This window comes from Herpailurus yagouaroundi, unplaced genomic scaffold (genome assembly GCF_014898765.1).
Source record: "Herpailurus yagouaroundi ecotype Mexico unplaced genomic scaffold, PumYag 182, whole genome shotgun sequence".
NCBI classification, from domain to species: Eukaryota; Metazoa; Chordata; class Mammalia; order Carnivora; family Felidae; genus Herpailurus; species Herpailurus yagouaroundi.
In genome coordinates this window covers 57539818-57553351 of record NW_024412413.1, presented here as the reverse complement: position 1 = coordinate 57553351, position 13534 = coordinate 57539818, and the positions used below count along the sequence as shown (strand labels likewise).

Here is a 13534-nt window from a genome sequence, read left to right as displayed (position 1 = left end):
TCACAAATGAAAAACAAAACAAAAAAAGAGGCCAAGTCAATCTCTTAAAAGGTCATTAACACAACAGCTTTCAAGGGGAAAGTCAGCATTAAATGACAATCTTGCTAGAGAACAGGAATCAAACTGATGTGCGAGCCATCTTATTTGTCATATTAGATCAGGAAGCGTGGACTTCTTAAACCATCATTTGGTGGGGGAAAACAACATGTCAAGGTAGGAAGCTAGGAAGGCCAGGATGAAAACAGAGTCCACCTGCAAAAAAAGTCTCTTTACAATCCAAGGAACAGGGAAACAATCTGAAGGCTCTGGGCAGAACTCAGAAACAGGATGAAAACAGAGTCCACCTGTAAAAAAAAGTCTCTTTACAATCCAAGGAACAGGGAAACGATCTGAAGGCTCTGGGCAGAACTCTGTGAATGTCACATGCTGACGTGTTTATACATAGTCTACGGTTAAGCCTCATTTAATGAGAAAACTTAGGAAATACAGCTCATATGTGTATCTTTCTACCAATAACTTATTTCTATAGTGCTTTCAGTTTATTCAGCTCTTTTGCATTATTATAACTCACAGGCCTCTCACCATCTCAGAAGGTCCCTGAGTTAGGAGCACCTCGTATGTATTTTCACAAGATCCTACACTGTGTTCTGACATTGCACTTTTACACTGCTGATCTTCTCTGCCAAACTGTAGCGAAAGTAGGGATAGGTCTCTACCCATGTCTTGGATTGTATATGAAATCTAATAATGTTGAGAACGTCTCACATGTCAAGCCAAGGCTAAGCATTTTTCATATGTCGTGCCATTTAATCCTAATAGCATTTCTCTAGTGTAGATATTATAGATAACTGCAAAATTAAGAAACTAGAGCTTTTAACCTAACAAAGCCATATTGGTCCCAAAGCAAGGCTTATTTCATAAAACACAGTGTCAGATTTATTTTGGCAATTCAATTCTTACATGGAGATGCACGTCCAGAAAGGGCCACTACTTCCCACTCCTGCAGACATGTTTAACTTCTGGTTTCAAACTAATGTGGGAATCAACACCGGCTCACAGAGCCATCACCATGCCAACAACAAGGATGCCCTGGACACAGGGTCTCCCCAGTCTTGCTTGTACCCCAGGAAGATAACCCAGGGGTTTGCACGTATTTGCCATACGCCAGAGCTTCTAGAAGACTGACACTCTGAATAGGCGCCAATGTCGGGTGCTGATTTCCCTGCCAGAAAGGACAATAAGGGGAGAAAACAGGTTGGATGCTTTCTATTTAAACGACAAACTAGGGGCGCCTGGGTGGCTCAGTCGGCTGGGAGTCCAACTTCGGCTCAGGTCATGATCTCACGGTTAGTGAGTTCGAGCCTGCACTGGGCTCTGTGCTGACAGCTCGGAGCCTGGAGCCAGCTTGGGATTCTGTGTCTCCCTCTTTCTCTGCCCCTCCCCCACTCACGTTCTGTCTCTCTCTTTCTCTCTCTCTCAAGAATAAACAGTAAGAAAATGTAAAAATAAATAAAAATAAAAATAAACAAACTAACAAAACTTGTCAAAATACTGTTAAAACCCTCCATATGTTACTTTTAAGGACTGCAGGGATTCATGTCTTGATCCAAGTCATCTGGGAATCTATGTTTTGAAATAATCCTATACAAGGTAACAGGCATAGGTGATGTGTATCTTAAGAACTGAATTTGTCTGAGATAATAGTAAGGTTAAAAAAAAATAAAGGATTAACAGTCCTATTTACAAGTAACAAATATCAAGCCCCTTAGACTCCCATAAAGTCTTACAGACTTTGTTTAGAGTCAAGTCAGCCATGACCTCTGATTTTGACCATTTCCCACATCTGGATTTGCCAGTGTTTAAACTCCTTGATCTAGTTGTGAGGTATAGGGTAATGCAACAGAGACAATTAGTCAATTTCTAGGTCCCGGAGATGGATTTAGTCCAAGAGAAAAGCCACAGGGCCTTAGGGTCAGGGTGTGTGGGTTAAACAAAACCACACTTTAGGGGACAAAAATGTTCTCTTAAACACATAACCCAAATGTTTGCATTACCAGGATGTCCTCCCACAAACAGTAGAGTAACCCTGAAATGCCCCTCTTTCTCCACCCCCCTCCCTGTCCCTAGTCGCTACCTCCCATCAAACTCTGCATCTGGTTTTGGCCCCCAGGCTGTCTGACGCTGGTACAGCTACACTTAACGTTTAACAACACAAAGAAAACGCTCAGCTATAGATTTCTGCAATAAACGGAACAACCTGGTTTTTTGTGGGAAGGAGAGGGAGGCCTACAGGTGTCTATCACGTTGGTCAAATAAGGCTACAGGTTAGATAACAGGCCATACAATCTTTGGTTTATATGTTCGTTTGTTTATTAAGTAATTATGAACAAGGTATTAAAACTGCCAATTACTTGAGTGACGAATAAAATTTTCCTTGCAGTTAAAGTATGCTCCAGCCAAAGCCAGCAATTTCCTGAACTGCACACTTCCTAAATTGCAGTGTGAAAGTGCTCAGTTACAGACGGAGTGTGCACAGTGCCCTCTTTGTCAGCCCTGCTTCCTCGCACAAAAATCCCTTACAACTGCCAGGATAATAGTCCCTGTATCACAGAATTTTAACTCTGTTCTAATGGAACTGAATTAAATCCAAATACCAGTTTCGTATTAGCTCTCAGACTAACTGACAAATAACCACCTGATATGTACCAGTTTAAACAAAACAAACTTGCTTTATATCATGCAAGAGTTTTTAAAAAAGGAGACAGCTCCATTAAAAAACTAGATTGAAAAACCTTTCTAATCACCTAAAACCCTCAAAATAAACATAATTCTAATAGAGTTGGTCACAAATAGCTGCTTCTAAAAGACAAAGATTCAATTCAACTCCAGCTTTAATTTTTCTCCAAATATGGATAAATGCCAAAATTGATGAACACACTGAAAGCACTGCAGTTAATATTTTTGGCAGGATATGTGCAATGCTTTAACGAAAACAAAACAGTGTGAATACCTTTTTCCACGACTTGATGTGGAAATGCCATCTCTGCATTGTTCAAAATAGACAACATGTATGTCGTGTAAGTACTAGAAGGCATTTTAACCTTGTGCAAATCCACCTAAAAAAGACCGTGAACATTTTGGTCATCTGTGTCTGTTGACAGTACAAGGTGTTCCATGGTCAAATCACTGCTGAGGTCAAGTATAATTAGTCCCTTGTGGACACACACAGATCTGGGGGCTTGGGCTGTCGGAACGCAGATGGTTCCCTGAGGCTTCCAAGAAGCCACAGGAAAAACAGGAGTCCCAGGTATAGCCTTGGCTTCTCAGGACCAACCATGCTGGTTTCACTTTGTTGCTAATTTCCCACTTCCGGCCCACTTTACCCAATACCTTTGGAATGCCGAGGCAAATAAAGCTTACCATTTGCTTATGGGATATTTGCTCTGTGAGTGAAGATCTAACAAGGAACAAGATGGATATGGTCCCTGACCTCACGGAGCTTACGTTCTGGTGGGGCAAAGATGCAGGCAGATGAAACCAGTCACCAGAGTGATAACTGCTGTGATAAGACTGCAGTGGGAGAAGAATGACCAGCTTGTTACTTTTTAGGAGTAAAAGGTGGGGGGGGGGGCAATGGTCAGCAGAACTTCCCAGAGCAAGGAGACGGGGCTAGCACTCCAAGCAGAACCAAGTATGAGTAAGGCAGGGCTTCCCTTGGAAGAAATGAAAGAAAGCAAGCCTTGATGGCTGGAGTAGGGAGTTCCTGGGTCAAGACTGGGGAGAGATGAATCCAAGAGTGAGGTAGCTGGGAGAAGAGGAGTGCAGGCCAAGTGGGACCCTGTAAACCACTGTAGGCACTGGACCTTTGTCTCAATCAGCTGGGGGAGGAGGGCAGAGGACTTCGAACGTGGGGTGGCAGTATCAGGTGTGCATTCTAGAAAAGCTGCTCTGGCAGTGGTGGGTAGAAACACTGGTGAGGGCAGGTAAGACCAGGTGCAGGAGCACCAGCGGGTGCAGAGGACCAATGGCGGTGTGTCGGGATAACAATGACCTCTGCCTAGCGATCAACTTTGGGGGTGAAGCACCATTCTTCATCTGGTTCCCCAGGACACAGGCTGTGTTTTTCTCCTCCCCTGACATACAGGCTCAGGTTTCCAGTTCTGCAGCCTCTGGACACTGGAACCCAATTCAGCACCACTCGCCACTACCACTCGCGTGTTGTGCCGCTGACATGGAAGGCCTTGTAAAGCATGGGACATAGACTAGGATTGCGTCTCGCTCAGGTCTGAGATGCTACTGAGCAGAACAGCCCTGTACTGGCATTTTAATGTCTGTAACCGCTCGGAAAATGGACAAATGTGTTATTCCCATCTATAAGAATGTCCCAATTTGTTCCGATACTCTCAACACCTGCACTGAATGTAAACCCAGACTAAATTAACAGTAAAATATAACTTTCGAGGCTAGTGACATGATCACTTGGTATGATGATTTACCTTCTGACTCACTACTATCTCCACAAAGTGTAAGAGTCTCAAAAGAATTTCATGGACTCTTAAGTGGATATAAATGGTATCTGTTTATTTCCAGAGTCTGAGAGTGCAATATTCTTTGTGAGGAACCAGAGTATCAGTTTTTTTTTTTTTCACACTGGAATTCCTGAACTAATTAAACTGTAGCGTCTTGATGAATAAGAAGTATCTGTCAATAGTTTCAACTGTCTCCTACATACTGCACAAGGTAACAGGCAGCTTAAAGTTTCTCAACTGTGATGTGTAAAGACGTGCAATCTTGGCTATTCAGAGAACGTTATATGCATGTGGCATTTACCTTTTAGAGAAGGTGTGAGCAGTAAAGTTCACTCTGAACCATATATGTTGCAATGCCCCCTTTTCTTAGAAAGCATTACTCTAACCACATCACTTATGTCCAATTCAGTGACAGCAGCTAACAAATTGCCGAACCTGTGGTCTTTCTATACAACCACAGGACAAGCGTATTAACTGTACTGATGGGGACCAATACAGTGGGGGTCGGCCTGGCCCCAAGGAAATACTGATTTCTATATATAATTTGCAAACAACCAGTTTAGCACCCATTTATGAAAGAATTACAAGTTGTTAAAGAAAACGTTACATTTTGCAAATACATTAAAGGTCACTTACACTTCCAATGATGACCTTCTCTCCCCAAGAAAATGCTTCCTTGAAAACTATCTTGGCTGAAATAACTAACACCCCATAATATTAGGCTTCTTTTAACAGAGAGACTTGGCAAGCAGAGAGCCTCTCCCAAGCAGATAAAAATAAACTGTCTCTGCTCATCTTTTTTTCTAAAAAGATAATTAAGAAGTTTCATTAAAAGAACACATGTTCAGACTGGTCCGCTGGTACTGTGGCATCAAAGAATACAGCCAATTGAAGAAACTTTTGCAAGGAGAAAGATTCTTGATTAAGAACTAATGATACTAAGCAGCAAATGAACTACTGTAAGGAGCAAAGAGTTCTTTCAGCTAAAAGCCAGGTCAACATAAAATATAATTGTCTTTTGGATCAAAACATGAATGAAGATGGCCATATTTTAATATAGAGGTTCTACAATAATCAGGGCCTTCTTCATGTGCCAATATAATACATGTTATTTGCCAATATAAATACATGTATTTATAATACATGTTAAAAATGAAAAAAAGAAATAGGGGTCAAAAACCCATTTTCACTACATATGAAACCACCTGTTTTGATCCCCAAGTGTGAATTCAACTTAAGAATCTTTTTTAAGTTTATTTATTTTGAGAGAGACAGAGACAGCGTGAGTGGGGGAGGGGCAGAGAGTGGGGGGTGGGGAGAGAATCCCAAGCAGGCTCCACACTGCAAGAACAGAGCCCGATGCAGGGCTCGAACTCAAAAACCGTGAGACCATGACCTGACCTGAAACCAAGAGACAGGCGCTTAACCAACTGAGCGACCTGGGTGACCGATGTGTGAATTCCATTTAGTCCTTTATGTAAACAGAGATTTCAGGGTGAACCCGCTAATGTTAAATGTCAAAGATACTTACTGAACAATTATCTGAATCTCAAACAATTTAATTATGTACAAAAAAATTTAATTTCTAAAATTTAACAATTTTCTCTACCTCTCTTGTGAGGCAGAGGCTTTCGATAAGAGAGTTTCATATGCCAGACCACTGTTAGAGTTCAGATGTGAGTTTGAGTTTCCCCTTACCTTGGGACTTACTTGTGAGTAGAGAGGCTAAATCATCTTTGGTTCCCCAGAACTTAGGATTTTGATTCTCTTCCTGGCTCTGTTTTGATTTACTACACTTTGTGGACCTTGATTTTCTCACCTGTTAATCAAGAGGACATTGAATGGACCGATTTCATCCATGTCTAAGAGGCTGTGATTCTGGATTTGGATGATGAACTCTGCAGAAGATCAGATTTGCCACAAAGTCTTCACAGAACCATTATTAGAAAATGAAGCCTGGCTCTGGAGGGATTTCACGTCCTTCCTCTGCGGGGGAAGCTCACTGCCTGGCTGCCCAGTCTTCATCCTCAGTTTACTTGTTCATTTTCCTGGGACATATCCTCCACCAGCTTTACAAGAAACCATGCACAGAGGTGCTTTCCTCAGCCCCCATGTTTGGAGATGACTTAACAGGATTGATAGTTTAGGTGTACACAGAATTTAGAAGTCATTCTCCCTTGGGATTTTGAAGACATTGTTTTACTCTATATCCACAGCGCTCATGCAAGTACTCAGAGGAGCTGGAGGCCATTCTGATTCTCTATCCCTGGGTTTCTCAAACTTTGGCAGGCATCAGAACTGGGGGGTGGGGGTGGGGGCATGGCTTCTCCTCCAGCAGGTCTAGGTGGGACCTGAGAATCTGCATTTCTACCAAGTTCCCAGGTGATGCTGATGCTGCTGGCAGCACACTAGAAGAGCCACTGTCAACCCTTATAGGTGACCTGTTCTGTGTTTTCTCCCCTCCTCTCAGAGCTTCTTTACTCCTGGCATATGGAAACTGCAGTAATGTCTCTAGCATAGGTCTTTTTTCAATTGCTGGCGCTCAGTAGGGCCTTTCAACCTAGAAATGTGTGTTTCTCAGTTCTGGGAAATGTTTTTGTATCTCTGATAATTTCATCCCTTCTATGTCCACAGATGTCTCTGTGGAATTCTGATTAGACAGGTTTTAGATTTCAGTCTGATATTCCTATTTTCTCATTTTTTCCTCTCCCATTTTCCATCCTTTGTCTTTTGGTTCTTCCTTTTGAGAGAGTTTTCAGCTTTCTTCCAATATTTCTATTGCCTTTTTAAAGTGTCTGTCATCTTTTTAATTTCTAAGACTTCTTCCTTATTGTCCCAATATTCTTTATTGTCATGCACTAATTATTTACCATTCTTTACTTATTTCGTGGATGTAACACCTCTTTTCTTTCCACACATATTAGGTTGTTTTGAGATTCCCTTTTCCTTCCACTGTCTCTGGCTCTCTTTTTCCATTTATTTCAGTCAAACACTGATTTTATTATTAGAAACTTCTACAAAAGTCTGGCAACCACTGGGCTATCCATTTATATTTAACAAAAAACAAAAGTCTGGCAACCACTGGGCTACTCATTTATATTTAACAAAAAACACTCAAAAGCTTACTGAGGGTGGGGCACCCGAGTGGCTCAATCGGTTAAGCGAAGGACTCTTGATTTCAGTTCATGATCTCATGATTTGTGAGACTGAGCCCCACACTGGGCTACGTGCTGACAGTGTGCACAGCCTGCTTCTGATTTTCTTTCTCCTTCCCTCTCTCTCTCTCTGCTTGCTCTCCCTCAAAACAAACAAACAAAAAACCAAACCAAAACAAAACAACAAAAACAACTTACTGAGGGCTGTGTGTGGAACAGACTTGTTGCCTGGTGAGTCCCAGCCACAGGTGGCAGGCAGAGTGGCGACCTATTTCATGATGGGATCTCTTACATGTCTTACTGCTCTGATCCTCCAACCTCCAGTCTGGTAAGTCTAAGCATGATTGCTAGCCTCTGGAAGGGCTAACAGGTACATAAGCTGAGGTGAGGCAGTGTCCTCCTCAGTGTTCAGATTAGATTTAATTGCCCTGATGCTGCCCTGAATCCCCACTCTTTCTCTGCCCAGTAGGTCTTGCCTCCTAAACTCTAGAGACTCACTGTTTCAACTCTCCAGAGGGTAACTTCCGGTCTTCTGTCCATGTCAATCACCGGGCTTTGAGTTTGGAGGAGGAAGCTGGAGGTCTCACTCCTTCTTATAAAAGAGTTTTAGCCTTTCCCCCATTTTCAGTCCTCCTCTGCACCCGAACCCTTATAGTCTTTGAATTTCTGAACTCAGAATGGTTCTGCAGAAAAGAAGTCTGCTGCTTTTGGACTCCACTCCATTTTCTCTAAGTCAGTTACAATTTGTCCATTTGCGTGCAAAATTTTTATGACATCTCTCATGTGGACGGTCTCCTTTCCTGTTTTATCTTTGTTCCTATCTGTGTGCATTTTCTTTTTAGACCTTTACTTCCCTTTTAAGGGAGTTTTAAGGTGCAGGGTGAAATGAATTCAGTTAGTCCACCATGCTTGATAGGAAGTCTTCAACAGAACTCTAATGAAGAAAAATGGATTTTCTCTAAAAACCCCAAAATAAATCACAAAACCTTCCCTCAAAAAAGCTACTGTAATTTTTTGCTGGAAAAAAATCATCCAACTTAGATTTGTATATTTTTATTTATTTATTTATTTATTTTTTTTTTTTTTTTAAAAATTTTTTTTTCAACGTTTTATTTATTTTTGGGACAGAGAGAGACAGAGCATGAACGGGGGAGGGGCAGAGAGAGAGGGAGACACAGAATCGGAAACAGGCTCCAGGCTCTGAGCCATCAGCCCAGAGCCCGACGCGGGGCTCGAACTCACGGACCGCAAGATCGTGACCTGGCTGAAGTCGGACACTTAACCGACTGCGCCACCCAGGCGCCCCAGATTTGTATATTTTAATGAAAAGTTAGCCTATATAAAGGATTTTCATTTAAGATGATGCTACAAAGCAGAAAACACATTATTTTGAACCTCAAATTAAACAGTTCTCATATAGAAAATTAATTCCGTACGAAAACATCAGGCTAAATTAATGTTATTTTATTTACTGATATGGTTCACAGACGAATGGACTAAGAACATCTCAGACACCAAATATCGTGATTTAACCAAGTATTTAAACTGTCCTTGTGGGGTACGGCACCTGACTGGCTCGGTCGGCAGAGCATGTGACTCTTGATCTTGGGGTCATGAGTTTGAGCCCATGTTCAGTCTAGAGTTTACTTAAATAATTTAAAAATAAACAAACTGTCCTTGTGAATAAGACACAGAAAATGTGGTGATGATGATCATACAGGCAATTGAGCTCACATCCCTTAACTTTTGTTCACAGACTGACATGAACCTTTAAAGGAAGCTGCTAGATACAAAATCAATGTACCTAAATCTGGTGGATTTCTATACACTAATAATGAAGGAGCAGAAAGAGAAATTCAGAGAACAATCCCATTTACAAATGCACCAAAAATAATAAAATAGGAATAAACTTAACCAAAGAGGTGAAAGAGCTATACTCTGAAAACAATAGAACACTGATGAAAGCAACTGGAGACAACTCAAAGAAATGTAAAAACATTCCATGCTCATGGACTGGAAAAACAAATATTGTTAAAATATCTATACTACTGAAAGCAATCCATAGGTTTAATACAAACCCTATCAAAACACCAACAGCATGTTTCATAGAACTAGAACAAACAATCCTAAAATTTGTATGGAACCCCAAACTGCCAAAGCAATCTTAAAAAAGAAAAACAAAACTGGGGGATCACAAGCCCAGAATTCAAAATATACTACAAAGCTGTAGTAATAAAAACAATATAGTACTGGCTGCAAAAAAACACACAAAGATCAAAGAAAAGAAAGCCCAGAAATAAAATCCCAATTATATGGTCAACTGATCTTTAACAAGTATATGCAATGGGGGAAAAGACAGTCTCTTCAACAAATGGTGTTGGGAAAACTGGACAGCTACATGCAAAACAAGGAAACTGGACCACATTCTTACACCATACAAAAAATAAGTTCAAAATGTAATTAAGACCTAAATGTGATGTCTGAAACCATAAAAATTCTAGAAGAGAGCACAGGAAGTTATTTCTCTGACACTGCCTGTAACAACACCTTCTAGATATGCCTTCTGAGGCATGGGAAGCAATAGCAAAAATAAACTTATTGGATCTACATCAAAGTAAAAACCTTCTACACAGGGAAGGAAACAATCAACAAAACTAAAAGACAACCTACCAAATGGGAGAAGATATTTGCAAATGACATATCTTATAAAGGGTTAGTATCTAAAATACATTAACAACTTCTACAGTTCAACGCCTAAAACCTAAATAATCCAATTAAAAATGGGCAGAAGGCATGAACAGACATTTCTTGAAGGAGACATCCAGATGGCCAGCACACATGAAAAGATGCCCAACATCACTCATTATCAGGGAAATGCAAATCAAAACCACAAGGGAGATATCACCTCACACCTGGCTAAAAGCAAAAACATGAGAAATGAAAAGTGTTGGCGAGGATGTGGAGAAAAAGAAACCCTCTTATACTGTTGGTGGGAATGCAAACCGGTGCAGTTACTCTGGAAAACTGTATGGAAGTTCTTAAAAAGTTAAAAATAGAACTACCCTACAATCCAATCATTAATTGTGCTACTGAACGTTTACCCAAAGAATATGAAAACACCCCTATGTTTATTGCAGTAGTATTTACAATAGCCAAATTAAGGAAGCAGTTCAGAGTCCACTGATAGATGAATGGATAAAAAGAGCTGACACACATATACACACAATGGAATATTACCCCGCTATAAATAAGAATGAAATATTGCCATTTGCAATGAATGACATGGATGGAGCTAGAGAGTGTAATGCTAAGCAATATAAGCCAGAGAAAGAAAAATGCCTCATGATTTCACTCATATGTAGTATTTAAGAAGTAAAACAAATAGGGGAAAAAAGAGAGACAAACCAAGGACTCTTTAGAGTACAAATTGATGGTCACCAGAGGGGAGATGGGTGGGGGGTTGGGTGAAATAGGTCACGGGAATTATGAGTACAGTTAACTTGATGAGAACTGCGGAATACATGGAACTGCTGAATCACTGTATTATACACCTGAAGCTAATATAACACTGTACTTAACTACAATGGAATCAAAATTAACAAAGAAACAGGGAAGCTGCCAGTGGCTGCAATTGGGTCTGTGGCCCTTGTGCTCTCAACATTCGTATGAGCATGGACAGAGGTAGGAATGATCAAATGCGAATGTCCTAGAATTAAACGTATACATCATCTATTAGATGAATCATGATGCCACAACTCTCAATGTACTAAAATGATGGTCTAGAAGCAATTAGAGAAATTAAGTTGGGGTAAGTGTTTTGAATATTTAATTAATCATTTTTAAAAGGCCTATGTGAAAGAAATTCTCATGAAAATGACAATAGACCTGGGGAGCTTGGATGACCACAACTCAATATGAGCCAAAAATACAACACTGTCCTTAAAAAGTCAACACAATTTTAAGCTTCATTAATGTCCAGTAATCTGGTCAATGGGCATGATCCCACCGTATTTTGTGGTGGACTTACCTCAAATATCTTGTCTGGGCACATTTTACACTGTCACAGTTAATGATGTATGAATAGGGCAACTTTAAGAATCTAGACCTGTACTGTCCTGGACAACAGCCACCGGCCATGTGTAGCTATTTAATTTTAAATTAAATAAAATTAAAAATGGAACTTTTCAGTATACTAGCCACATTTCAAGTGTTCAATATGCATGTGTCTAGTAGCTACCACAGGCGACAGCACAGATACAGAGCATTTCCATCAATGCAGAAAGGGCCACTGAATACCACTGGTCTAGACTCCATGTCATATAGGAAAGGATAATTGGAATTTGAGCCAGTAAAAGAGAAGGCTTTAAGAAAACCTCATGTTTTATGACCTGTAGGTATTATTATGCAGAAAATAGAACAAAGTTGTTTTTCCCAATACAGAGAACTAAGGCTATAGGTAAAGGCAGGGGAAGAGCTCAGCTTAACAAATAAAACATCCTAGTAACTACGACTATTCACAGTGGAATGGCTTGTCACCAAGAAGTGAGGCTTTGTCCCTGGAAGTGCTCAAAGGGAGGCTGGATAACCTCTTTTTCCAGAGATCTCTCCATAGAGAGAAATGTGTCTTCCCATTCTAAGTTACTAGGATTGCACGCAGATAGTCAAAACCAAGAAAAAATGGGTTGTGACCAGTTATACAATCTACCGAACTGTTTTTAATCCCCCTCATCCTTTAGTGGACACTTAAATGGGGATGATGGTGAGGAACTGAAAGCAAAAAAGACAGGAGGAGGAGAAAAAAAGAAGGATTTATACAATTGACTACTTTCCTGATTTTGCAAACATCTATTCATCTTTAAAGAGTACTGCCTCTATTCCTAGGCCAGTACCTTGTTCAGGATTACATGGCAATTAGTGACTAACTTCAAAAAGCGTCTTGTTTTTTTTTCTAAAAAAAAATGTTCGTTTTGATTCTATTCCAATGTTTGTTTTGGAATAAAAACATTTAAAATCGCTCACGCACAGTAAAACTGACCGTCCAAGAATATACACCATGTTTATCCTGTGTTGTAGGGTACCTGCAGCATGAACGTTACCTCGATATTTCATTTTGCCTTCAATCTCATTCTAGAGACTGGTCTATCTACTGGCTAAAGCTTCAGAGGGAGGAAGGGAGACTCTCAGGCAGGTGATTTTACATTTATAATTGCCTCTCCTTTCATGTTTCGAATTTAGTACTTATGCAACTTTCAGCCAAGGGAAGAAGCAGTGGTACAGGTTAGAGGCCTGTTTCACTGTTTTGGTCTCTCTATCCAACTAGAGCTTTGAGCCTCTCATCTGTGGAAGATGGCAGCGATACTGAAATGAGGATGAGAAGGAGGAAAAGCAACTAGGCCAGGAGAGAGACATGTTCACTCTTGCCACCCCATCATGAAAAGCAACTGGCTGTGACTTTATTGTCTTGTCTGTCTTGGCAGCACAAGCCTCATTCAGCACAGAAACGTCTCTGGCAGAAGTCGCACTTGATACTTCAAAGCAGCAATCGAAATGGCTAGCATGAAGTTGAGGGGAGATGAGAAAATGCTGCAGGTTCAGGTAAACATCAGTAATACACGAGTTTTGGGGGCAAGCTATGCTGGAAGGACAAGTTCAAGGGAGCAGGGAGTCATTTCTATGGGGTCTGAGTACCACCACTCAAGAAAGATGTCCATTGGGTCATTACTTCAAATCTGAGACTGTTGTTACCTTGGAAAAAACAAGTGTTAATAGTGAAAACAGTTCTAAGTGTGTATGGAGAGGCGTGAACAGAAAGGTTAACTGAACAGTGTCTTCTATAATTAACTGTATACG

General features: G+C 40.6%; 1 protein-coding gene across 3 annotated transcripts in view; it reads right to left on the bottom strand.

Annotated features, from left to right (window-relative positions):
- Positions 1-13534, bottom strand: part of LRIG3 (leucine rich repeats and immunoglobulin like domains 3) — a 50018-nt gene that overhangs the window by 21019 nt on the left and 15465 nt on the right. Inside the window, exon 1 of one of the 3 annotated variants that reach the window (XM_040491552.1) lies at positions 6349-7260. The exons of the other annotated variants lie outside the window; for them this stretch is intronic. Coding sequence (XP_040347486.1) covers positions 6349-6389 — 41 coding nt within the window. The 5' untranslated portion in view covers positions 6390-7260. Of the gene's footprint in view, positions 1-6348; positions 7261-13534 lie in introns of those variants that run through there. 3 annotated transcript variants of the gene reach the window in all.